General features: G+C 41.4%; 2 protein-coding genes across 5 annotated transcripts in view; one reads left to right on the top strand and one right to left on the bottom strand.

Annotated features, from left to right (window-relative positions):
• The window catches only part of LOC149208520 (alcohol dehydrogenase-like 6), a 231415-nt gene that overhangs the window by 147071 nt on the left and 56551 nt on the right, over positions 1 to 27793 (bottom strand). The gene's annotated exons all lie outside the window — the stretch shown is intronic.
• Positions 16124 to 18204, top strand: LOC149208521 (uncharacterized). Its single transcript, XM_089396098.1, has 2 exons — positions 16124 to 17755; positions 17878 to 18204. Exons 1-2 carry the CDS (start codon positions 16220 to 16222, stop codon positions 18079 to 18081), a joined length of 1740 nt encoding a protein of 579 aa, XP_089252224.1. The 5' UTR covers positions 16124 to 16219; the 3' UTR covers positions 18082 to 18204.

Genomic DNA, 27793 nt, shown 5'->3' with positions numbered 1-27793 from the left:
CATCTTATCAAGGGACACTCAAGGATCAAATCTCAAGGAAGGCATCAAAGCGAAGATCATTTTGAAGTCAAATGAAGCATCATAACTATTGATTTTGGGTAGCATTGGATGTGATCTAGCTCCGAAATTTTGTGGAGGGGCTAGAATTCATGAGATCCCCAATAACCAGAAATCGTTTGGAGAAATTCCACCCAGATGATGAGTTATTAAAATAATTAATATTTTTAATGGGTTCCTAAGTCTAAACTTAGGAAAATAAAAATATTAATGGATATTAATAAGGATATGGGTGAGAAGTTTCTAAGAGAAGAGGATCAAGTCTATTTTAATCTTAGTCATTGATTAGGGACTTGATCTCGGTCGTTGATTCATCAACAGGAAAGTATAAGAGAAGACTTCAGAGTCATTTGGAGATACATCGGGCAAATACTCAGTAACCCAAGGGAAATTGATTCTCAAGGAGAAAGAGTTCGATTTCAGAGGGAGAGTTGCAGGGTGAAGAAAGAGGAGGGTTTCAGCATCTGTTAGAGACTGAGGAGGAGGTGACACAGTGCCTCAGAGAGACAACACAGAGGGAGAGCTCTGAGAGACAGCGCAGGCAAGGACGAGTTCTTAAGCAGTCCTCATGCAGATGACGCAGGGATGGCACAGTCCTCATGCAAATGATGCAGGGGTGACGCAGTGAAGGCTAAAGGGTTTCTGGGGTGTCAGAATTTCTCCTAGCTGAGGAGAAAAATTATCTCAAGTGTTTTCTTGAATATTTCTCTATGTACTGCAAAATCATTCCTTGTAAAGAGATTGTTGTTGAAGAATAATAAATAAACCCTCATCTGCTACATAGGTTTTCCCGCATTGGGTTTTTCCAGGGACAATTGTCCAAAAATAACTGTGTTGATGTGATTGATTCTTGTGCTTGTATATCACTGTTATTTTTTCTCTATGCTATTATGTGATAACTGTAGTAGAATTTATTTTAATGTTTACTAAAGGGTTTTGTAGACAACTTATTGTGAGAAATAAGTAAGAGATATAAATCACTTACTGCAATAGAATTTCGTGTTAGAAATTTTCACGTGGTATCAGAGTTGAGATCTAGCAACAAGGTTAAAGAATCTTCTATGAGTCAGGAGCATGATGTCGGGGCATCAACTCATAAAGACTCACGCAAATCTCCAGAGGAAGAAGAGAGCACGAGGAACATGGATCACAATTATTCTATGTTAGCTTCCAGACTGGAAGAAGAAGTCGCTTACTTAACGAGTTTTGCCTCCTCTAAGGTTTGGTATATAGAAAGTGGAGCTTCCTAGCACATGACAGGAATACGAGAATGTTTTTCGAATTATCAGGAAGAAAGGATGAACTTCCAGATCACCATGGGAAATAAGTCAAAATGTACCCCGTAGGAAGAGGTATTGTAGTCTTTCAAACAGAAGCAGGGGATCAGCATCGAGCAACCAATGTGTTGCATGTGCCGAGATTGGGGATGAACTTACTCTCTGTATCTCAGCTTCAAAACGAAGGCTATGATGTTTTCTTCATTAAGGAGAAAGTATATGCCACACACCCAAGTTGGAAAAAGAAAGTCCAGATTGCCATCAGAAGTAATAGGTTGTACAAATTACAGCTAGAATCTCCAATGGCACTGATAGGCAGCAATGGGGAAAAAGATTTGAATGAACTATGGCACAGGAGGATGGGACACTTACACCATGGGCCTCTAAGAATTCTCGGGAGAACAGTATCAGGAGTTCCAGAGTTGAGTACCAAACGAGATGATGTATGTAGAGGATGCGCACTAGGCAAGTATGCCAAAGCGTCATTTTCCAGAAGCAACAATAGGGCTAAAAGTGTTCTGGGATTGATACACTCAGATATCTGCGGACCCATGTCCACAAAGGCTCTTAGTGGTGCCGAATACTTCATCACCCTCATTGATGACCATTCCAGAAAGACTTCGATCTACTTTCTAAAAACCAAGGATGAGGTTTTTGGTCGATTCAAAGAGTTCAAGGCTCTAGTTGAGAATCTGATAGGAAAGAGGATAAAGATATTGCGCTCAGACAATGGTGGAGAATACATCGACAAGGACTTCACTGATTTTTGTGCAAGGGAAGGCATCAAAAGAGAGTAGACATCCCCCTATAATCCGAAGAAGAATGGAGTAGCAAAAAGGAAGAGCAAGACTATTGTTGAAGCAGTCAGGGCGAAGGTGTATGATCGAGATATGCCCAAGTTTCTATTGGCAGAAGCATGCAACACGGCAGTGTATGTTCAGAACAGGACTCCTCACAGGGCATTAGGTAAGATTACTCCGGAGAGTGTCTTCACTGGTAAGAAGCCTGAGGTAAGTCATTTCAAGATATTTGGGAGTTTGGTATACTGCCATGTACCCAAAGAAAAGAGGAAGAAATTGGATCAGAATGCGAAAAAGGATATCTTGTTGGATATAGCAAGAATGTTGATTTTGGGTAACATCGGATATGCTCTAGCTCCGTAATTTGGTGGAAGGGCTAGAATACATGAGATCTCCATAACCCAGGAATCTTTTGAAGAAATTCCACCCATATGAGGAGTTATTAAAATAATTAATATTTTTAATGAGTTCCTAAGTCTAAACTTAGGAAAATAAAAATATTAATGTGTATTAATAAAAATATGGGTGAGAAGGTTCTAAGTGACGCAGATCAAGCCAGTTCTAATATTAGCCATTGATTAGAGATTAGATCACGTCATTGATTCATCAACAAGAAAAGTATAAGAGAAGGCTTGAGAGTCAGTTGGAGATACACCGAAGAGATCAAAGAGTTCGATTTTTCTGGGGCGTGGTTTGCTGAGAAAATCGAGCTAGTGATCTGAGTTGCATTGAGGGGCAGTTCGGCAAGGGAACTTTAGCCTAAGGCCGAAGAATACATAGCAGAGAGACAACGCAGTCCCAGAGAGGGTGACGCACAGGCCGTAGGGGCCGCAGGTGACGCAAAAGCTGTAGGGGCTGACGTAGGCCCTTAGAGGCAGCGCCAAGGAGATTTTGTGGGGCAGAGAGGGAGCATTTCAGCAAATCGACTTTCTAAGCAAGGGAGGCTCACTGTGGGGGTGACACAGCTCCTAGAGGAGGTGACATAGTTCTAGCGCAGAGCTTGGAGCAGCGATCGCTACCCAACACTAGGAACAACCGGGTCATCTGTGGGGTTTGATCATCTAGTTGTTGAATTTGCTGGAATATCTGTCTTCGGATAGAGGTACATCTGCCAAGATTTTTCTCTATTGGGTAAGCCATATCTGGCACCCTAGTTGTATTCAAGAATCTACTTACTAATACAAACCCTCTATATGCTACACTGATTTTTCAGCATTGGGTTTTTCTTGGGACAATTGTCCAAAATAATGGTGTCCCTTCTGTGATTGTCTTAGTTTATTTCAGTTCATGATCTATATTTATTGTTGATTTGGGGTAGCATCGGATGTGCTCTAGCCACGAAGATTGGTGGAGAGGCTAAAGCACATGAGATCTCCAAGACCCAGAAATGGTTTGGGCAGATTCTAAACAGTTTGGGAGATATTAAAATAATTAATATTTTTAATGGAGTTCCTAAGTCTAAACGTAGGAAAAATAAAATATTAATGGGTATTAATATAAAACTGTGTTAGAAGGGTCCAAAAGTCATGGATCAAGCCAAATCTAATCTTAGTCGTTGATTAGAGATTTAATCTCGATCGTTGATGGACCAACGAGAAAAGTATAAGAGGAGGCTTGAGGGTCAGTTGGAGAATACACCGAGTTCATCAAGAATTCGATTTTCTGGGGCAGGACTTGCTGAGGAAGTCGAAGGAGTGATCAGAGTTGCAGCTGAGGGGCAGTGAATACAATAGCAGAGAGGCAAAGATAGTATTGGGAGCATCAGCGCAGAATCCAGGAGAGGGTTGACGTAGAGCCAGCTAGAGGCCACGCAGAGGCAGCCAGGAGCTGTGCAGAGCCTGAGGAGGGTCAGCGTGGGAGACGCAGAGGCTCCAGAGGCTGACGCAGAGCCCCGAGAGGCTGATGCTGGGCCAAATAGGCTGACGCAGAGCCCCGAGAGGCTGATGCAGACCCTAGAGGCTGACGCTGGGAGATTTCGTGGGGCAGATTGGAGCTGGAGAGCTGGATAGGGTGACGCAGTCCCTATCAGGGTGATAGAGAGAAGCAGAAGTGTTGCAATGTTGTTGTGGGATCGTTCCTCCGGTGATTTAGCCGGAATATCTATCTCCGACTAAGAGGTACTACTGCCAAGGGCATTCTCTGTTAGGTGAGCCATTTCTGGCACCCAGATTATATTCTGAAACTGCTTAATAATAAAACCCTCTAATAGTTGCACCGGTTTTCCTGCATTGGGTTTTTCCTAGGACATTTGTCCAAAAACAATGGTGTCACTTGTGTGCTTGTTTCTTTCAGTTGATGATCTGTATGTGTTGATATTGTACTTGTATTTATTTTCAATATTTACATGGTAAATAACTTGCTAAGTAACTGAACAAGTAGGAAGAAACAAATCAGATAGTACACGAAGAATCTCTAACGAATAGACTTGGAATTCCAACATGTATGTGTAGGTTGTAATAGTGTTTTACATCAATGTTTATGTAATTAAATCAATGTGGAAAAAGTCGAAGTCGGGATTAAATCGGCAAGGGTCCAGAAGTTGAAAAAGTCGTTAAAGTCGGGAGTTTTTTGAAAAAGTCGGCAAAATTTAAAAAAATACAAAAATATTCATTTTTTAAAAAATCCCAACTTTTTAAATAAAATCCCGATTTTTTCAATAAAAGCCTGATTTTTCAAAAACAAATTAAAAAATCGTTAAAGAAACTACCTCATTCACGATTTTTTGGAAAAAGTCCCAATTTAATCCCGACTTTTTCGATTTAATCCCGACTTTTTCAACTGGGAAAAAATCGGCAAAAAATCGGCCAATTTAATCGGCCAGCCAAAAAAATTGCATTTTGGGGATTTAATCCCGATTTTTTCCCGACTTTTTCCACACTGAATTAAATAACTTGTTAATGCAAAGAACAAGTAGGAGATATTAAACCAGTAATTGCAGTAGGGGTTTTTGATATGTATATTCAGAAATTTTCACATGGTATCAGAGCGATTGCAGATCATAGGCGACTGAAGACACCAGCCAAGAAATCCTGAGAATTTGTAGCAGAAAAGCAGTTGTCCTGAGTGACAGCGTTGTTCTAGAGCTAGCGACGCAGAAGGAGTGACGCATTGCAGAGAAAGTGACGCAAAGGCTCACGCAGTGCCTGCATCAGCACTCTGAGCCAGGTGGAGGAGACACAGTAGCTGGGAGGAGCCTACGCAGTAGCTGCATCAGCCATCAAGGCCAACGCAGAGGCAGAGGGGGGCAGATCAGGCTCACACAGAGCCACGTCATCTTTTTGAGCCAGGAAAGATTGACGCAGTTGGCTAGGAGGAGTTGATCCAGCCCACGCAGTGAATGTGCAGAACCTGAAGGGCTCCAATTCTTCAAGTTGCCGGGGCTAAGGAAGCTGAGCAGATTTTCGGTTTGAGGAGCTAGTGGGATGTTGTTTCTGTTGGTGCAAAACAGTGTCTAAGGAGACTGAACCAAGGTAGAGGGAATCACTGCCTTGACAGATTTCTAGCCAAGAAATCTAGATTTGGGTTGCAGCAGCAAAGGAGGATTGGAGAGGAGTGATTCGACAGTTGGCCAGAGGATTTCTGAGAGGGAAATCAGGACTCAGAGGGAGTCTAGAGAGGAGCTTGTTCCTTAGAGGGTTTCTTGCACCAAAGAAATCCATATCCATGTCTTGCTAGATTGACAGCAGGAGAGGTAGAAGAGAACCAGTCATATTTTTTAGCAGAGATGGCAATGAATGGGTTGAGGGATCAGGACAGACTGGATGGAGCATCCAATTTTTTCATCTGGAAGGCCAGGATCCTACCAATCCTAGACAAACATCGCATTAAGGACTATGCCTTGAAAGTTGTTGTTGAACCGGTCGACGTCAATCCATTGAAGAAGTATGAGGAGGCCTAAGCTAAGGCCAAGTGCGTGATCCTAGACGGGGTCAAAGATCATGTAGTACCACACATTGCTGAGAAGAACACAACAAGGGAGATGTGGGAGACACTGACCACCTTGTATCAGGGCTCTTCCGTGCAATGGAAGATGCTATTAGAAAATCAGCTAAGACAGTACCAGATGCAGAAAAGAGAGGAGATATATGCCTTCCTTCTCAGGTTGCAAGGGATTCGTGACCAGTTGACTTCCCTGGGGTCTACACCAGATCTTGAGTACATGGTCAGGACCGCCTTGAATGCAGTCACCGAGGACTGGGAGACATTTGTCCAAAGTATTTTGGGCAAAGCGACTCTCCCCAGTCGGGAGGAGATGTGGGCAGCTCTTCGACAAGACTAGCTCAGGAGATTGACCAAGGCAGGGAGTAGCGACAAGGGAACCCGAGTCAAGGAGGAGGAGGATGCAGCACTTGCATCAACGAGACAGCAAGGACAGCAGAAGAGGAAGAAGAATGACATCTCCAAGGTCAGATTTGTTGGGAGTCGGAACATTATGCCACTTAGTGCCCCCAGAAGAAGGGCAAGGGGGAAGCCTCTAAATCAAAGGCTACTCCAGCGAAAGCGGACAAGGAAGGCGAGGATGACGATTGTGCCATGAGTGCTCATGTACCTCTGGAGAAGAGGTGGGGCGACATCGAGTTGTAGTCGGGAGGACTACATGTTCGGGCAGGATCCTTGACCCAAACTCTTGGATCACATATGGCTACAGGAGCCCTCAACAACAGTAGCAGAATGACGGGTGTTGATTGGAGTGAGGATTGATGGAGCGACAGTGGCAGAGCTAGAGTGCCAAAGTCTGAGGCAGTACAGTGTATGTTGTAGCAGTGCGAGAGGCATAGAGCAGTTTGCAGCAGCGCAGTGGTTGCAGAGGGTAAGCATAGATTAGCAGCAGAGGAAGCTTCAGGATCACGAGGCATCCATACTAACCAGGATGTCAATGTTTGGGTGAGTTTTCAGTTGCTTACTTCTCAGCAACTGAGTTGCAGTGCAGCAATTAGCAGTGGCAGTGCTATGGGCAACATGATGCAGCATCTTGAGGAGGAGTTGTAGTACAAATGCAGCAGTGGTAGTGGCAGAGTCATGGGCAGCAATACAGGGAGCAGCAGTGCAATGGATGAAGGGCAGCAGGCCAAGCATCAGCAGCACAGACGATCGATACGGTGGATCAGTGTAATGCTTCTATGGGGAAGTATTACTAGAGCACATTCCTCGCTAAGAGGGAGTGTTGATTTTGGGTAGCATCAGATGTGCTCTAGCTCCAAAATTTGGTGGAGGGGCTAGAATACATGAGATCTCCAAAACCCAGAAATCATTTGAAGAAATTCCACCTAGATGAGGAGTTATTAAAATAATTAATATTTTTAATGGGTTCCTAAGTCTAAACTTAGGAAAATAAAAATATTAATGTGTATTAAAAAAAATATGGGTGAGAAGGTTCTAAGTGATGAGGATCAAGCCAGTTCTAATCTTAGCCGTTGATTAGAGATTAGATCACGGTCATTGATTCATCAATGGGAAAAGTATAAGAGAAGGCTTGAGGGTCAGTTGAAGATACACCGAAGAGATCAAAGAGTTTGATTTTTCTGGGGTGTGGTTTGTTGAGAAAATCGAGCTAGTGAACTAAGTTGCAGTGAGGGGCAGTTCGGCAAGGGAACTTCAGTTTGAAGCCGAAGAATACATAGCAGAAGGCAAAGTAGCACCGCGAGAGATAGCGCACTCCTAGAGAGTGTGAAGCAGAGGTCGTAGGGACTGGCACAGAAGCCGTAGGGGCTGACACAGGCCCTTAGAGGCAGCGCTGGGAAGATTATGTGGGGCAGAGAGGGAGCAGTTCAGCAAATCAACTTTCTGAGCAAGGGAGGCTCACTATAGGGGTGACGCAACTCCTAGAGGACGCAACACCTAGAGGAGGTGACACAGTTCCAGCGCAGAGCTTGGAGTAGCCATCATTGCCCAGCACTGGGAACAGCGAGGTCATCTGTGGGGTTTGATCATCTAGTTGTTGAATTTGCCGGAATATCTGTCTCCAGATAGAGATACATCTGCTAGGATTATTCTCTGTTGGGTGAGCCATATCTAGCACCCTAGTTGTATTCAAGAATCTGTTTAATAATACAAACCCTCTATACGCTGCACCGGTTTTCTCGCATTGGGTTTTTCCAAGGACAATTGTCCAAAAATAATGGTGTCCCTTGTGTGATTGTCTCAGTTTATTTCAGTTCATGATCTGTATGTATGTGTAGGTTGCAATAGTGTTTTCTAGGTTTGTGGTGTACAGCTTGTTGTCGCACAGATTGTCACGACAACGCTCAAACCGGGGGCTGTCACCCTGATCCCCGATCTCTCCGTTTAAGCCTGTCTCCCGCGGCTACGAGGGGTAGACCCTATAGGAAAATGGATGACCAACTGTGAATCAGTTGGTTTGGGATACACGAAAGGAAACCAGCACTAAAATGATTTTACTGAATTAATAGACCAGTGCCTTGCGGAGTTAATGTTTAAACGATTAATTATCAGACGCTGCAGAAATATGAACTCATTAAGAGCAATCATTTATCATCAAAGCCTGACCGAAAATTAACTTTTATCAAATGCGAGAAAATGCTTAACAACTTAATGATACTCCAGCAATTTAAAATTTCGAAAGATAAAATGCTTTGAACAGTCACGTAAAATACTAACAAGAGACCACATTCATGCAGTTAATCCTCAGATGAACATTGAATCATATTAAACAATCAAAAAAAAATAATAAAAAAAAACTACACGCTTCCTCTTTTTTTATCTGCCTTACGGCTTCGATACCCTATACGCGCAAAAGCTTGTTGCTAAATCCGCAGGCCTGCGGGTTCGGACACCAGACGACGGCGATCTGAAGAAAAAACGCGTGGGTAGGTCTGAAGCCACCGATGTTATTCAAGTCGAAAAGTCTGCGGATCGATTCTGAGCGCTTCTGAATTGGACGATTCCGCTTTAGGCTGGACCTGCTACTTGGTGTTAAATGCTTCACGTTGAATGGTTCTCAAGTGATGGTTTTCTTCCTTGCGCATATACAAACCAGCCACACGTATATATCGTTTTTTTTTTATTTGATTTGCAGGTTCTAATGGAAAATCTCACCGGCGCTATACCAATCCGACAGCTAACATATATCATGACATTAGATTTCAAAGAAATAAAACAAATGAAACGCTGCCATTAATACCTAAAGGGAGAAATTCGTGACCCGGATTCAAGCGACCAGAACACAGTTGACGGCAGAGACAAAGCTTTGAATCGATTTACAGACTCACCTGAGCATTTCTGATGCTTTCACACAGTATGTCCGCCACTGATTAAAGCGTGCAGCCTCCAGCAACAAGATTGTGGTGATTGAATAAAACGCGTGGGTATTTTTCAGGTGTTCAGATGACAGCTGGGTGAACATGCAGCTTTTCAACACAAAATATATCACCTGGACAACGTATATCCCCCAAAAACGCTTTATTCTCTGCAGTTTGAGACCAGTGAAAGGCTGATGGGCAGCTCAGCAAATTTTAAATGAATTTGCTGTGCGTAATCTATACAGGTTGGTGTAACGACTGCAGGGGTGCTTGGAGGCTGCAAAACCCTTGAATCGAAATATATTCCCTTCAATACGTGATTTCTGGGCCTTGATGCTTCCACGGCCAGCCAAACAGATGGTCAATAAATCAACGCAGCACCCAGAGGACCGAGAAAACTCCAGATCTTGTCTCAGGTCTGTAACCTGCAAGAAGAAAACAAAACCCGACAGATATACACAAAATTTTAAAGTAAAACCCTTCAAAACTAACCTAAAATCACAAAAAAAAATTGCAGTAAACAAAATCAAAACCCTAGATCCAGCAAAAGAATTACAGTATTTACAGATCTAAGGCTCTTTAGTAGCCAGATTTATCAATAATCACAGTAATATTATCATAATTTAATTTAAATGTAAAATGCTTCAGAAAACCCTGCATGCATTCATAAAAAATATTTCGAATGATAAGCCCGGGATCAAGAACTGGCTAGGCTCTTTCAGAAAACACAATCCGAGAGTTGGCTGGTTCAGCCGAGAACTTCCCCTAATGCCCGGTAATCTGAAAAAAGGATTTCCTGCACAGCTTAAAATCAACCATCAACGTAGAAGGAGAAAACAATAGTGAAACCTTGATCAAATGGAGATACCTGCCAATATGTTTCAGAATCTAAATTATCATTCAAACCCCAAAGATCAGACAAGATACCTGTGCCTAGATCAATCTTCATTAAGCTATCATTAATGGCTAAAAATAAAATTATGCAGAACAAATAGAACAATCTTACAGCATTTTCAGAAGAGTAACACCAGCAAGATTTTTAACTCCAAAGTCTTCTTTATTGCACAAAAAATGAACTACAAGAGAGCTTCTTCAGCACAAGACTCACAGATCCAATCTGATCTCAACTGACCCCTAGCACCCTATTTAAAGGAAAAGATCCCAACGGCTAGTTCGAGTGATCCATGTCGAAATGATCTCGACCGTCGATGAGGATCAAGACATCTCTTAATCTCATCCGTCGAATTTGTTAATTCATTTAAAAAATGAAATTTTGCATGCATTCACTCGAAATATTATTATTTTAGGATTTTTGCTTTATTTTATAATTTTTTTATTTTATTCTTTTTATTTTTATAATTTTTTAAATTTTTTATTATTATATTTATTTATTTAATTTTTTAATTTTTTAATTCATTTTTAAATGGATCCTCGAACTTAGCCTTTGGAAAAATCACCTAGGACCTAGGACTTAGGACTTATGAGGGGATTAAAACATCCTCAAGACACTTTTCATCATGACTTTTACAATTTACATCTTAAGGGGGAAAACCCCTTTATCATAGACCCTCATAAACCACCCAGTTCTGCGACACAACTATAATCTAGCAGATTAACGCACTAGGATTCTCCTAAAATTTTAATGACAAAATCCATCTCGGCTTTGGGGTCAGGCTGAAGGAAAACTCTGCCGATCATGGATCGGTGAGACGAAAAACCGTCCGAGACGTAAATTACCATTAGAAAGTTAGGTCCACTTAGACAATTTACATACACGACTCATATCTGCTAAGATTATTTACAATTCATACATGCAGACTGGGTTTACAATTAAAATGATCAAGCTGCTGATGACTGCAGGATGGCACGGACACGTCGATCAGGTGCTACCCCTTTTTGCAAAGAAAAAAAGGGGTGTACTGCATGGGTAGTTGACCGGTAGTGGTCAACACAACTCAAGATTAATTTGGTGGAATTTTCTGAGCACTTTGGAAGTTCAAACAAGGGTTTCTTCCAACCAGCAGTTGCAGAATTTCTAGGACTAGCGCAAAACATTGAGAAGTCTTTCCTTTGCATCCGAACAGCGTTTTTCTCACCTCGGATTGTCTAGCTTGCTTTGGCAAGCCAGGTGCACACATTCCATGCATTGTACTCTCCTTTGATAATAAAATGACTCAATTTGGCGCAGTTCTGGTGCAATTTTATGGGTGTTTAATTATTGTCTGAATTTTTCTGTGTCATATGTGCATTTTGCTTGTTTAGCATTGTTATTTCCTTTTTGGGACATTACAAAAATTAAAACTAAGGGCCTCAACCTTCCTTCTTCCCCTAGTCATGGTGTTTTTAGGCCATTTTAGACCTGGCTGTGAGCCTTAAAGGCTTCGGCCTCCCTTCCTGAGGCAGCCGCAAGCCTTAAGGGCTTTAAAGCCCTAGGTCGTAGACCTCTAGGGCCTTTCGGTCCCTTCCTTGTGCTAGACAGCAGCCTTTAAGGCTTGTCGTGACCCGATTAGGCCCTCCTTCCTCTGCCATGGGGTTTTCTAGGCCTTAGCCGTAGGCCTATAGGTCCTTTTTCCCTTGCCTCTTGCCCTTTTCATAGCCCTAGCTTGGCCTCATCCATCTTCTGGTTGGTCATTCAATTGCTGGACTGAATATTGGTGGGTTTTGCAAGAGAAACTGACTCAAGTTTTGATGTTTGCAGGTGTTCAAGCCTTTAGAAAAATTTGAGCAAATTTGGAAAAGTTCTTCTAGGCCTAAAGGCCAAGGGTTTGATCTCTAAACCCTATTTTTGTCTCACTGTTTGCTACAGCTCTTTGAATACATTCATAACAGTGGTAAAAACACATTTTCATGCTCTAAAAATCACATATGAGTTGCTTTAATGCACTAAGAAAATCATGGTATAAGTTTACTAGTCATTGTGTGAATTGGGCATTGTTTCCTGGGCACAGATCTAACTGAATACCTCTGCATAACAAGTGTGATCAGATCTGATATTTACATCATAAAGGGCTAAAGAATCTAAAATTTCAGTTTGATAAGCTTGTTTTGGCATTTGGAAATTGTTTGGCACATTTTGGCACACATTCTCACATTGGTGACTCACTGTTTCACAATTTTCTTACTGCTGTCATAAGTGCATTGAAATCTGATATAACACTGAAAAATACATCATAAGAAGGTTGGTTAGCTTATATTTTCATTTGGCAAGTCATTGGGTGTCTCATTGCTCAGATTTGGTTCATACATGCTTGTCAATTTTGGGTTTAGAGTGATTTTACTTCTTGTTGTTCTAAAGGGTTAATGATTGCTCATTTAAATGGAAGCAAGTTATATAAAGTGCTCTCATTGGTTCTAAGTGTTATTGTGAAGAAGCTTGTTTAAACATTGGTTATTTGAAAGCTAATGTTTAGTTGTTTCTTGTAAGCTCATTCATAGCCTCTAAAAGATCATTAACTTTGCACTAGATTCACTCATATAAGCGCTTAATCCATAATTGAATATCATCTTGTGTCTCTCAAGTAAGAACATTGGCTAAGAACACTTGCAATTTTATTGGTATAAGCTCCAATGGTTTATCATTAAACAATTTGTGATCTTGAGGTTCTAAGAGTCTAATTTGTTTGACATATTGGCATCTAAGTGTTCTTTGCTCAAGGGCTTCTAATCTCATTGAGCATCTCTTAATAATTCGCATATCTTGGATATTCTCTAATTGTCTCAAGTGATTGTTGTTGGCATCTTGTATCGAAAAGCATTGGCTAATTATTTAGTGGATAAGTGTTATAGGTTTCCTTAATTGCTATCATTGTCATCTCTTATTGATATCTTTTGTCTATTGTTGGCACTTAAACACTCGTCCTTGTTGTTAAGATTGTATTTCCATTTATTGTTAAGTACTCTTGTCATACAAGCTAATCAAACTAAAGTACTTAAAGACTTAAACAATCTTAACTCGGGACTCACTCACATACCTTGCACAAGCATTTTAAGTCTAGTTGCATAGATATCTAGGGCCACCATTTCTCAATTTAGATTGAGGCATTCAGCACCTTTTTAATGGTTAACATGGTGACCTTACAGTGGTCAGAGCCACAGTCTATGCAGCGCCGAAGGCATCAAGTGGTTGGAACACAGGGGGAGGTATCGTTAATCAAGCCTTTGCTTGCTTCCCGTTGGCTTCCATCCCACAACCTACTCTAAAGACTGGTTCCAAAACAGTTAAGAGGAAGGTCATACTTAGAATAGGCATATAACTAAAAGTAACCAAGATTCTTGCATCACACCTAGGTCTTAGGATTTGCATAGCATATAGGTTAGTGAAGCATCCAAGTAGCGATTGTCCATCTAGTTACTTGGCATATAATTGGTAATAAGCAAGAAGTTGACTCCATAAGGCATTGGTCTCACATTCGAATCAAATATAATCCTTAAGTCTTGCTAAAATTAACCAAGTAGCTAGGCCACTCAATTGTGTCTCCTAAACTCGTTGGTTGCCAACTTGTCCTTCGTCTTCACATTTCCATAGGGACTACCCCCCATAGCATGTTGTTAGGACACAGCTAGAATGGAGAGGTCGGGGATCAGAGTGATAGCCCCCAACGTGAGATCGTTGTCACAGTGCCTATACAATTTGAGCGACAACAGGCTATCGGCTAAAGACAAATTTAGGAGAAAAATTCTCCTATGGGGTCACCCACTTTTGGTGGCGTTGCACACATTTTGTCAAAGTTCCAAGGAAGCAATGGTACTATATTTTTCTTCAAAGATCGAGATCATCGACCATCAGCTCTTGAGTCATTGTAAACCCATTCTGCAAATTTGTAATGTAAATGATACTAGTAAGACTGTGTATGTATGTAACAACCTAGGTAAGTGTTAAAATTGGCAACAAGGGCCAAACTCCATGTGGTTCATCTTATTAATTGCAACTAATATTTTTCTTGGATCCCTCTCATCGAAAGGTGTAGGATTGATCTAAAGATCATCTGATTACAATAAGTATTCATCGAGATATGAATTTATTTGTGTTATGGGACAATTCGTCAAGGTCGGCCAGCAACCAAATAAACCCCACAAGTGCTCAACGTTTTAGTATAAAAGGAGATGACTTGAGAGTCATTTTACACACACACTTCTCCTAAGATCTCTCTCCACTCATCTGGGTTTGGTGGTTAGAGAGATCAAGAGGGAGAAGCCCTAGACGCAGCAAATCAAGGTGCCCTAGACGCAGTTGAAGAGAGGAACACCTAGCCGCAGTTGAAGGGGATCTAGTCATGCCCTAGCCACAGCAAAAGAAGGTCTAATGCAGTCATATATTTGCCATTGAAGAAAGGTTCCTATACGCTGTATAGAGCAGGCCTATCCGAGATCTTAGGAAGACCTAACCGCTGTCATATCAAGCCCTAGCTGCAGCAGCCTAGAAGAGAACGGGAGGAGTTTAGGAGTCTGGACCAGTGTTGCACGAAGCGCCCCCCCCCCCCCCCGGATCGAAGCTCCGAAGCGCGCCCCGTACGAAAGCGCCGTACGAAGCGCGCTTCGGATCCATGGAAGCGGCGCTTCAGCATTTTAAAACGCTTCCTGGAATTTCCGAAGCGCCGCTTCCATGGCTCCGAAGCGCGCTTCGTACGGCGCTTCGGGCCTCCGAAGCGCGGCGATTCGGAGCAGGAAGCGGACGCTTCGCGCACGCTTCCGTACGCTTCGGCGAAAAGGGGCGCGCCCAAGGGAAAAAAAACAGTCTTTTTTTAATTTTTCTTTTTAAGTTATGTTCACTCAACATTAAGGGGGTGGGTTAGGGTGAGGTTAGAGTGAGGTTAAGGTGAGGAATGAAAAGAATAAAGCCCCCATTCATTCCTCATTTTCTCACTTTGATTTTATGAGAGTTGGAGAAGAGAAGAGAGGGGAGGAGAAGAGAAGAGAGGAAAGGAGAGGAGAAGAGAGGAGAGCTTGGAGGAGTGAAGAAGGAGGAGCTAGGAGAAGGAGGAGGAGCTTGGAGCAAGAGCTTGGAGGACTTCATCTACAAGAGCTAAAGAGGTAAGTTCAAACCCCAAACTCCCTTGTTTTTTTGACAATTTTTTTGTATTTTTCTCCTCCTTCTCCTACTCTTTCCCATTGTTTCTACTTGCTCCTTTATTTACAGGTTGTCGTTGTCCACCACCTATATCCATATTCCAAGATGGTGTTCTTTTGGCTTCTATGTATCATTCCACTCTTGGTTTTAATGATGGCAAAGGTGAGGAATAGAAGGGAAGAAACAGAAGAGGACAGTGGTGATGGTCCTAATAGGAGTGACCCAATGTATGATGAGGAGGAAGGGGATGAACCTGAAGGGGACACTGAAACACAAGATGGGAAAGCTACATCAACACCCTTGTGGAACTATGTGACCAAACTTGATGGGGGAAAGGGTGGTGGATCTTACAAATTTGTGTGCCCTCATGGTTGTCATGGAGGAAAACCATATTGTGGTTCATATACCCGTCTAAGGAGGCATCTTTGTGGGGTGCTGGACAGTTATGAAAAAAAGGGTTCTGTGGGGGTACAGATTTGCCCAAACATTTCAACTGAAGAAAGAAGAAAATACATCCAAATAGAGATGGCTGCACAACAAAAAAACAAGAAACAAAAAACTCATTCTGAATCAAGTGCAACCTCTAAATTTGGTAGTTGCTCATCTCCTCATGGTACTTCTGCAAGCTCTGGAGGTAGAAGAACAATAGGGGATTTCCTTAATGTTGCTGGGAGGGATGATGTGGATGGAAAGATAGTCCGTTTTCTTTGTGCTTGCGGTGTACCATTCAATGTGCTTCGCTCTCCCTATTGGCATGAAATGGTAAAGGCCATCAATGAAGCCCCAAAAGGATACAAGGCCCCCAACTATGAGAAAGCTAGAACAGTGTTATTAGAAAGAGAAAAAGCTAAGGTTCAAAGAGCTTTGACACGTTTTACAAATGAGTGGGTAGATTCTGGGGTATCCATTGTATCAGATGGGTGGACAAATATTAGAAACCAACATTTGATAAATGTTCTTGGTGTTTCTTCTAGTGGTGCAGTATTTATTGCATGTCATGACTCCTCCTCCATCACTGCATCTGCACAAAACATTGCAGATCTCCTATTGAAATCAATCAAAGATGTTGGTCCGAATAATGTGGTTCAAGTGATCACAGATAATGCAGCAAATTGTAAGGCAGCAGGAAAAATTATTGAGCGTACTCATCCACACATCTTTTGGTCTGGGTGCCTAGTTCACACATTGAACCTTTTGATGCATGATATTGTGAAACACAAAGAATGTGGGTGGATTGCTGAGGTTTACAGGAGAGGGAAGCAGCTCATTAAATTCATCACAGGGCATACAAGGGTAAACTACTTCTATGGCACTTACTCCAAGTTGCAATTGCTTAAAATTGCAAAGACAAGATTTGCTAGTTATTACCTCACCTTTAGGCGGCTAGTGAAGGTGAGACAAGCTTTAACTAATCTGGTGTGTGCTGAAACATGGGATGAAATTAACACTGACATAGATGGTGCTAATGCAGTTAAGGACACTGTTCTTGACAGTTTCTTTTGGGGACAGGTTAAATATGTTTTGCAATTCACCAAACCAATTTATTACATGATCAAGTTTGCAGATTCAGATCGACCAGTAATTGGGGAGGTGTATGAGCAAATGGATAGCATGTTGGGGCAGATTAAAGACATTGTTGAGCCTAGAGATATCACCTTGTACAATTATATTTGTGTAGAGGTGCAAAACCGATGGGAAATGCTAAATGTTCCATTGCATGCATTAGCATATGTTTTGACACCTAAATACTATCATCCATCATGGCTTTCAACACCAGCACCTGGGGGGGGAAGCAAGAGAAAACCACACCAAGATCAAGAGGTTCACCAAAAATATATGGCTGCATTGAGTAAATTAATCCCTGATGAGGAGGACGCTGCATTGGTACGGAGACAGGTGAGCAACTATACGCTCAACACTGGTCCATTTGGGAGCATGCATGCAATTAAAGATCGAGAGACTTTTTCTGCTCTTGAGTGGTGGAACATGCATGGAGGGGGTACTCCACTTCTACAGAGTTTGGCATTGCGGGTGCTATCACAGGTGGTAAACACTTCTTCTGCAGAGAGGTGTTGGAGCTCTTATTCTTTCATCCACAGTGTTAAAAGGAACAGGTTGAATTTAGACCGGGCAGAGAGCTTGGTTTATGTTCATTACAACTTGCGATTGTTGTCCCATTACTGTGAAGATGCAAAGTCTAATAAAGACTTGTTGATTTGGGACAAGAATCCAGAGGAGCCCAATTTGGAGGATGGAGTGTTGCGACTAGAGCAATTAGAGGATGCTCTTATCCAGGTATGTCCATTGTGGTATGAATTTTCCAATTTTCCCTTATAAAGCATTTCTCTAATTCATGTTTTTAATTTTTTTGTTAACTAGTGTTTTTTTTTTTGCATGAATTTTTTGAGCGATTCTAGGATGATGATGACCGTGTTGATATGCCACCACCCCCACCCCCATCTGGTCCCTTGGTTCCTAGGTTCCATGGTTCAACACCAACAGCAGGGGGTTCTTCTTCATCAGTTTCAGTGCCACGACTTCCACAGGCACCATCTTCTTCATTGCCACCACGTGGAGGCCCGCCACCACATTCTATTCGTGGTGGAAGGAGGAGAGATTAGTAGATATATTCACAATCTACTACTTTTTGTCATAGATTACTCATTAGACTTGTAGACTTGTGAATTTGAATTTTGAACCTTTTTGGCTTGGCGGTGACCAAGTGACATATTTTGTAAACATTATTATTTGAATTTTGGACATGACAAATGTTGACAGTTGCTCACTTGCTAGATAAATCATAATATGCTCTATGTTTTATGTTTTATAATATGCTTAAATGTTTTATGTTTTATAATATGCTTAAAAATTTGATGTATGTTTGTAATAGCTAGAATATAGATGATTGTTGTACATACTAGTAACTACAATGGAATCATGGATGCCATATCTATCTTGATTTATGCATGTTTTCATGTCTTCTACAATTAATTTGGTATTTGTGATGTTTGTTTTGAGTATAAATGCAAAAAAATATATAAAATATATATATATATATAGCAGACGCTTCCGCGGACGCTTCGCTTCCTAGATTTTTGGAAAATGACGCTTCGGCGTCCCCGCTTCCAAAAAACGCTTCGGCTTCGCTCCCGCTTCGTGCAACATTGGTCTGGACAACATGGAAGAAGGGGATCCAAAGTGCATCCATTCATAAGTAATACACCTCTGAAATAACTAAATTTGCTAAAGGAGAAGGAGAAGGTTGTAGGGGACTATTTTGGGTTAATTTGTCCCTTACAAGGCCTCAGATTTCAACAAGAAGAGGTCACAGCCATGCAGGGTAGTTCTGGGTGGTGGATAAGCCTTCTCCTTGTGGTATCTTCCTCCCACAAGTGAGCCACAGCTAGGAGGAGCTGCTATAGCTCAATCGCAGGCATAAAAGGCATTGTTCATGAGGCAGAAAGACACAGGCAGGTTACTGTGTGAACAGGAGGCTATAGGGCAGCGTTTGGAGGCCTATAAGGTGGACTTAACAATGACATAGGAGAAGATATATGTGTGGGAGAAGACCACATTATTTGGGAGGTCTCGAAGTCAAGAAAAGTGGGTTGTAGCAGGCAACAAGGAAGCCCTAACCAGTGACCTAAGTGCAGAGAATAATCACCAACCCTTGAAGAAGGAGAGGTATGTATTTATGTTGATGTGGGTGCTAGAGGATCAGTCCTAGTGTGGACAGAATTATTGCAGCCTATAAGTGCCATGTATTGAGGTCAACGTGAGCAGTTGGAGATACACCAGTTTTCCTTGCAGCCTGTTGGAGCCAATTGGAAGCACATTGGTACAGCGGCATGCAAGGGACAGCAAAATAACATTATGACAGTGGTATGGTACTTAGCAGCGAGTACACCTAGCATGCAAAGGTATAGCATGTCTAATGGTAAATCATGTACAGCTACAAGCATGGCAATGCATGGAGCAACAATGAAGTTTGATGGAGCAAGTAAATGGGACAGCTAGTACAAGGTGCAGCAGTCATAAGGTCCAACATTGTGATGATGAGTGCAACATGGTGCAACAAGGTGCGGTGCAGCATGATGACGAGATGCAGCACAATGATAGGTGGAGTCACCTTGGAGAAACAGTTGAAGCAGCATGTATTCCACTGATCTCATGTAGAGATGATTTATTTTCTTATCTAGAAAGTCTAAGTGTTGACTTCTGTTGTAAATGTACTATCTCTCTCTCTCTGTTGAACTATTGAAGAACATATAAGAAGAATTGATCGAGGGTTTCCCCACATTGGGGTTTGTCCCTAACTAGAGCCACATCTTGTGTCCTCTTGTCTTGGCTTGTCTTCTACAATTTATGTTTATGTTCTATCTGCAATTTACTTTAACGCTGATGTGATTGCTAATCTGGAAAAAATATTGAGCTAACTGTGAAAATTGAATTAAATTGCTCTAAGCATAGAACATACCTAAAATTAAAATGGAATCGGAGTTGAAGTGAAGACAAATCCAAGCAACAGTGAAAGAGCAATCACCGAAGACAGTTGGGAAAGGATCAATGGATTCCTCATCCCTCTTCAAATTCACCAAGGGTGAAGTCGAAGCAGAGAATATTATCAGAGTGACACAGCGAAAGCTTCTGATGGCCTACCTACAGATCACTTCAATGGGAAGCTTGGATCTCAGAGTGAAAGGAAAGGCAGATGCCTTGCTTACAATAAGTTCGACCATTATGCGAAAGAATGTCCAAGTGGCAGGGACACATCTCTTGATGAAGATAACAATCATTCCAGGGACATCTTCAATGATCGATGGAATGACAGGTAATGCAGGTCATCAAGGAAATAGCCGAATCTTCAAAGGAAGCAAGGAACCCCAGGTATGAAGAATCAAATGTTGTTTCTAATAAGATAAAGTTATCTTGTATTGGCCCTCTCCTTCAGATTCTGTGGGAATCTGAGATTCTGTGGGAATCTGGCTTATTGATTTTAGTGCTTCAAGGCACTTCATCGGATAGAAGGGTGCTCTCTCTAATTTGGTGGAGATGGAAACAACCGTGGGGTTATACTTGGAGCCGATGCCACCTATGCCGGAAAGGGTGTAGGGAATATTACCCCTCAATTGAATGAGGATAACTCGATTCGTTTACAGAATCTCTTTTATGAACTTGATGACAAGAAGAACATGGTTCCCATTTCAGCAACGGAATTCAAAGGCTTCTAGATGGCATTCATCGATGGAAAGGTATGTGTTTGAAAATAGAATTTTCAAATACGCTTTTACTCATGGGTTCGGGGTTGGCAATTTGTATCAAGTTGCAGGATGGTCCATTGGGGATCATGTCAATTGACATATCTCATCTATAACACCGGAGGTCTACTTATGGGGCCCTACTCGATGTGAGTCAAATGGTAACAGGGATGCCTAAATTCAAAAGGAGCATGAAGGTACATATTAGAGATGTACCATCTTACAAGGGAACCATTCCCCTCATGTAGCAGGTCCACAGGTTTGGAACAACCCGAGGGTTTTGAGATTCATGATCGGGAATCTCATGTGTGCAAATGAAAAAAAGCCCTCTATGGCTTGAAGCAAATCACCTCGGGTTTGATATGAGAGGATTGATCGCTGTCAGATAAAGCTGACATTCACTAAGAGTGAAGCCGATCCAAACCATTGTTTGAAGGTTGTGGATGATAGACCTCTCATACTGGCACCTTCTAAGAACGACCTATTTCTGATAGGTGCAGACCCTCTCACTTGCAGAAGTAAGAGGGAGTTGGATTCCGAATGTGGAATGGTAAACTGCAAGCCCGGGACTACCTCGAGGATCTTAACTTTCAGAAGTTATATGGTGATGATGCCGGACCAGATTTGGGAAATGTCTCTAAGTTTCATAAACTCATTTGCATTGATGTTCTTAGTGATGATGCCGAACCAAATTTGGGAAATGCCTCTGAGTTTCATAAACTCATTTGCATTGATGTTCTTGGTGAACTTCCGTCCGGATATATGTTTTGCAGTTAGCATGGTGAGCTCATATTTGGTTGAGCCTCACTGGATTGGTGCCAAGAATCTTCTGAGATATCTTTGGGGCACAATCTCTTATGGATTGAGATACACTGCCGAAAATGTGAAGCTGCATGATTATTTGAATGCTGAATGGGCAAGCAGTGTGGAGGATCACTAGAGCACTTCTCAGTGTTGGTTCTCTTTGGATTCTGCTTCAATATCATGGATGAGCAGGAAGCAGAAGTCAGTTGCTATAAGCACAGCCGAGACTGAATACATAGTTACGAGTATGATCTCGTGTGAAGCTGCCTGGTTGTGGAAGCTCTTTAGTGAGTTGTTTGTACACATGATGAATACCACTGTGATCCTCTGTAACAACCAGGGGGGGATTCGATTGTTGAGGAATCCCATATTCGATGATTGCTCTAGCAGATAGACATCAGATACTACCTTATCTAGGATATGGTAAGTTGATGAGCGAGGAGGCTCCATCGCATTGAGACTGATGTACAGGTCGCAAACTTTTTTTGTCAAAGCCTCGAGGAAAGGTCAAATCTGTGACTTTCCCAAATGACTTGGAGTCATTGAGAGACCTTCTTATAAGGGTCCTGCATCTTGCATGCACTGAGCTCTGAGAGCTCCGGGGGGCTTGGGTTACTTACTTGAGCAACACGCGACCATAGGGCGACTCACCCTCCCCTAATGGTGCGTTGTGTACAAGATGATTAGTTCTCCTGTGGTCCGGGATGATTGGTTCTCCCGTGGTTATTATGGGACAGGATGATTCGTTCTCCTGTGGACAGGATGATTAGTTCTCCTGTCGAGGCATCCTACCCATGCAGTCGAGGACTCATGGGAAGTACCTCTCATCTGATCAATGAGTAGGGAAATGGGGTTAGGGACCATTAGTAGTACTATCGATGGACACATCGTTGTATCTACCGTACTGCTTATGCTCGGATGACCTCCATTGATCTGGGATCAATGAAACTAATCTAGGATCAGTATGAGTGGTTTGAGACACTCTCTTGTGATATTGATCTAGGATCAATGAAACTGACTTGGGGTCAGTAAGAGTGGTATGACACACTCTCCTCATATGAAATTGACTTCAGGTCAATAGAGAATGGTATGAGACATTCTCGATCAATTCTTCTTCTTCATGGTTCAGTAGAGCAGAGCTCAACAAAACAGAGCAGAGCAGAGCAATGCAAGGCACTTATGGCAAAGATAGTACAATCGGACATATGGATCAATGGATGGAGTTTTCCCTAGTTGAGAGGGAGTGTTAAAATTGGAAACTAGGGCTAAACTCCATGTGGGTCATCTTATTAATGGTAGCTGATATTTTTCTTGGATCCCTCTCATCGAGAGGTGTAGGATTGATCTAAAGATCATCCGATTCCGATAAGTATTCATCGAGATATGATTTATTTGTGTTATGGGACAATTTGTCAAGGTCAGCCAGCAACCAAATAAACCCCACAAGTGCTCAACGTTTTAGTATAAGAGGAGATGACTTAAGAGTCATTTCACACACACACTTCTCCTAAGATCTCTCTCCACTCGTTTGGGTTTGGTGGTTAGAGGGATCAAGAGGGAGAAGCCCTAGATGCAGTGAATCAAGGTGCCCTAGACGCAATTGAAGAGAGGACCACCTAGCCGCAGTTGAAGGGGATCTAGTCATGCCCTAGCCGCAACAAAAGAAGGTCTAATGCGGTCATATATTTGTTGTTGAAGAAAGGCTCCTATACGTTGTATAGAGGAAGCCTATCTGAGATCTTAGGAAGACCTAACCGCTGTCATATCAAGCCCTAGCTGTAGCAACCTAGAAGAGAACGAGAGGAGTTTAGGAGTCTGGACAACGTGGAAGAAAGGGATCCAAAGTGCATCCATTCATGAGTAATACATATCTGAAATAGCCAAATTTGCTAAAGGAGAAGGAGAAGCTAGTAGGGGACTGTTTTGGGTTAATTTGTCCCTTACAACGCCTCGGATTTCAACAGCAGGAGGTCACAGCCATGCAGGGTAGTTCTAGGTGGTGGATAAGCCTTCTCTCTGTGGTATCTTCCTCCCACAAGTGAACCACAGATAGGAGGAGCTGCTACAACTCAGCCGCAGGCCTAAAAGGCATTGTTCAGGAGGCAGAAAGACACAGGCAAGTTGTTGTGTGAACAGGAGGCTGTAGGGCAACATTTGGAGGCCTAGAAGGTGGACTTAACAACGACATAGGAGAAGATATATGTGTGGGAGAAGACCACACTATTTGGGAGGTCTCAAAGTCAAGAAAAGTGGGTTATAGCAGGCAACAAGGAAGCCCTAACCAGTGACCTAACTGCAGAGAATAATCACCAGCCCTTGAAGAAGCAGAGGTATGTATTTATGTTGATTTGGATGCTAGAGGATCAAACCTAGTATGGACAGCATTATTGCAGCCTATAAGTGCCATGTATTGAGGTCAACGTGAGCAGTTGGAGATACACCAGTTTTCCTTGCAGCCTGTTGGAGCCAATTGGAAGCACATTGGTACAGCAGCATGCAAGGGACAGCAAACTAACATTGTGACAGTTGTATGGTACTTAGCAATGAGTACACCTAGCATGCAAAGGTACAGCATGTCTAGTGGTAAATCATGGATAGCTGCAAGCATGGTGATGCATGGAGCGGCAATGAAGTTTGATGGAGCAAGTAAATGGGACAGCTAGTACAAGGTGCAACAGTCATAAGGTCCAACATTGTGATGATGGGTGCAACATGGTGCAGCACAGTGAGGTGCAGCATGATGACGAGATGCAGCACAATGATAGATGAAGGAGTCACCTTGGAGAATCAATTGAAGCAGCATGTCTTCAACTGATCTCATGTAGAGATGATCTATTCTCTTATCTAGAAAGTCTAAGTGTTGACTTCTGTTGTAAATGTACTATCTCTCTCTCTCTCTGCTAAACTATTGAAGAACATATAAGAATAATTGATCAAGGGTTTCCCCACATTGGGGTGTGTCCCTGGCTAGCGCCACATCTTGTGTCCTCTTGTCTTGGCTTCTCTTCTGCAGTTTATGTTTATGTTCTATCTGCAGTTTACTTTAATGCTGATGTGATTGCTAATCTGGAAAAGATATTGAGCTAACTATGAAAATTGAATTAAATTGCTCTAAGCATAGAACATACCTAAAATTAACAGTAAGCATATTATTTTGGCGACGAGTTTTATTCTAGAAGGTTTTTCGTCTCATTGATTCAGCTATGTTTTGAACACAGATGATCGGCAGAGTTTTTCCCTCCAACCTGACCCGAAAGCAAAGGTGGAATTTATTGTCAAAGTCTTAGGTGGGTCCTAATGTTTTAGACGAGTCTTATGTAAAAGTGACTTGGGAATAATTTAAGCTAATTGGCTAAATTATTTTATTACAAGTCACTTGGTCTAGTAGATCATATTGTGTCGTAGAATTCGGTATGTCTTTTGAGGGTCTATAACGAACAGATATTCCCCCTTTGAGGGTTTAGTTATATAAAATCATATGTAAAAAATATTTTAGTGCATTGTCCCTCACAATTAGACACCACGGCTAAACTATTTGAGGGTGGAAAAATAATTAATCCCATGTAGTGTCAATTTATTAATTTTTCTGGCAAAAATAAAATTGATCCTAAGCCAGAAAATTAATTAATTAGAGTCAAAAATTAAAATGTTAGAGAAATTAAATCTCCAAACGGAAAAATTCATGGGTCTCAAAGAAATTAATTTTTGGAGGTCCCCCACCAAGGGAATATTGGAAATTTCAAGAAAAATTGGACCCTTGGACCTTGGTGGTTAAGTCAAAGTCAATTTTTTGAGGAAATTCGAAAATTCCTCAAAAATAGTATGTCGACCGCAAAGATTAAAAGATGATCAAGAATTTATCAACAACCAAGATTATGCTGACAAAGATCAAGCCAATTAGCTGTTATTTTCCACTTGGAGAATTTATCTATAAATTAGAAGTCATTTGTGTCTTAAGCCATCTGATGTTTGGCTAATGTAATTCTGCAAAAAAGTTGATGTAAAGCTACTGTCCCGCTGGGAACATTTATTATTAATCATAATAAAGACTTTGGGGTGCAGTTCATGGTGTCTTTGTTCTACTGATTTGTGGTATGTGTTGGGTACAGGCATTCCTATATTGTGTTTTAAATTTTTAAATTAAATCGTTATTTCATTGTAGATGATAGGAACATTCTATTGGTAAGCTTTGGGCTTATCTTAAATGATCTGATTCATTGTTGTTCTAACGGTTTATGCTTGAGGAATTATATAGTGTTTGCAGGTTCCCCAACCCTTGGGCTCCAAGTTCACAAACTGTGGGCACAAGCTGACCTTGTTTGGACTTCAAATATTTTTATGGTTTTTCTAACTTTGTTAAGCTTGTAGTTTGCATTTATTCTCAAAATACATCTAGCAATTATCAAGAAATATTCAAAAATTTATCTCTCAAAATTTCTCTAAGCATTGTATATTTGTACATTTTGTAAATAGAATTTGTATAATATAATTTGTAAACTGTTTTTATTCTAACTCTTGTTTTGCAGTTAGGGTTTTGAGATTTTTTAAATTTTTGTATATAATGGGGTTCTGGGTATTTGTAAAATTCATTTGTGCAGGTGAGATCAAGAGAAAAGAGTTGGATTAAAGCTAGATCTAGGCCCTTGAGGATAAGATCTAGCCTGCACAATTTTTTGCAAGGCTAGCTATTGAACATTTTGCAACAAAATTAAAGATCTGAAGCAAATTGATTTTTTGGCAAGGGTTTCGAAATTTTTTAGGGCTCTAAGGCCCAGCGTTCTCCTCCAACCTCAGTGTCAGCCTTCCTTTCCCCCTGCGTCAGCCTTTTCAGCCTCTTAGAGGTTGGGGGCTTCGGCCTCCTCCCTATTCCTTCTCGCAGGCTCCTAAGGCCTTTTTTGGCCTGGCCGTAAGCCTTAGAGGCTTCGGCCTCCCTCCTTAAGCTTGGAAGGCAACCCTAAGGGCTTGTCGTGGACCTTTTTAGGCCATTCCCTAGCCTTGGCCCTCCTCCTCCTCTTATGCGGCCCTCCTCTCTCCCTCTTGGCGTATTCTTTGACCCTTGGGGCCTCTTTTTGGCCTCTTTTTCTAGCCGCTAGGCTTTCTATGCCTCTTTCACCCCAACGCTAGCCTTATTGGGCCTAGCGTTAGCCCTCCTTGGCACTAATTTACCCCAATCCATCTCTGATTTATTTTTGGACTGAATATTGGTGGGTTTTGCATTGAAAAATTAGCTCGAGTTTAGTGTTTTCAGGTGCTAAGTCTATTGGAAAAGTTTTGGCAACTTGGGAAAGCAATCTTCAAGGCCTTGGGCCTAGGGTTTGGTCTCTAAGCCCTCAATTTCCTCACTATTTGCTACAGCTCTCTGAATCATTCATAACAGTGACTAAATTCATACTTAAGTGCTTACTGAAAAAAAATTCATACTTAAGTGCCCTAAAAATCACATCTAAATGACCTAAATAAATCAAGAAATTTATGGTAAAAATTTACTAGTGTTTTGGCAAGTTGGGCTTTGATTATTGAGCATAAATCTACTTGTTTGTGGACTGAAATATCTCTGCATAATCAGTGGATCAAATCTGAAGATTTCGTCACATTAGGCTAAAAATCCAAAATTTAACTTAATAAGCTTGTTTTTGGCATCTAAGAATTTTAGGCACACAGCTCTCTGAATCATTCGTAACAGTGACTAAATTCATACTTAAGTGCCCTAAAAATCATATCTAATGACCTAAATAAATTAAGAAATTTATGGTAAAAATTTACTAGTGCTTTGGAAAGTTGGGGTTTAATTATTGAGCAAAAATCTACTTGTTTGTTGACTGAAATATCTCTACATAATCAGTGGATCAGATCTGAAAATTTCATCACATAAGGCTAAAAATCCTAAATTTAACTTAATAAGCTTGTTTTTGGCATCGAAGAATATTAGGCACATTTTGGCACACTCTCTCACATTGATAGCTCACTGTTTTCATTCTTGTTTCATTGTTGTCATAAGTGTTTTCAGATCTGATATAACAGTGAATAATTCATCATAAGAAGGGTAGCTATCTCATATAATCACTTGGCAAGTCACTTAATGTCTCATTGATCATATTTGGCTCTTGTATGCTTGTCATTTCTTGGATCTAAAGTAATTTACTTGTCGTTTCCCTAAATTTATTTTAACAGTGAACTATAACTTACATAAGTGATTTTCATTGTTTCGTGCTCTAATTAGTTCATTGTGGAAAGAGTTGCTTAAATCTAACATTTTCTTGTCTTGTGTTAG

Source organism: Pinus tabuliformis, chromosome 1_2 (assembly GCF_031772625.1).
Source record: "Pinus tabuliformis cultivar Carrire ecotype Pingquan chromosome 1_2, CPIR1, whole genome shotgun sequence".
In the NCBI taxonomy this organism is placed as follows: Eukaryota; Viridiplantae; Streptophyta; class Pinopsida; order Pinales; family Pinaceae; genus Pinus; species Pinus tabuliformis.
The sequence above is the reverse complement of the archived record's forward strand: the minus strand, read 5'-3'. Positions and strand labels throughout refer to the sequence as shown.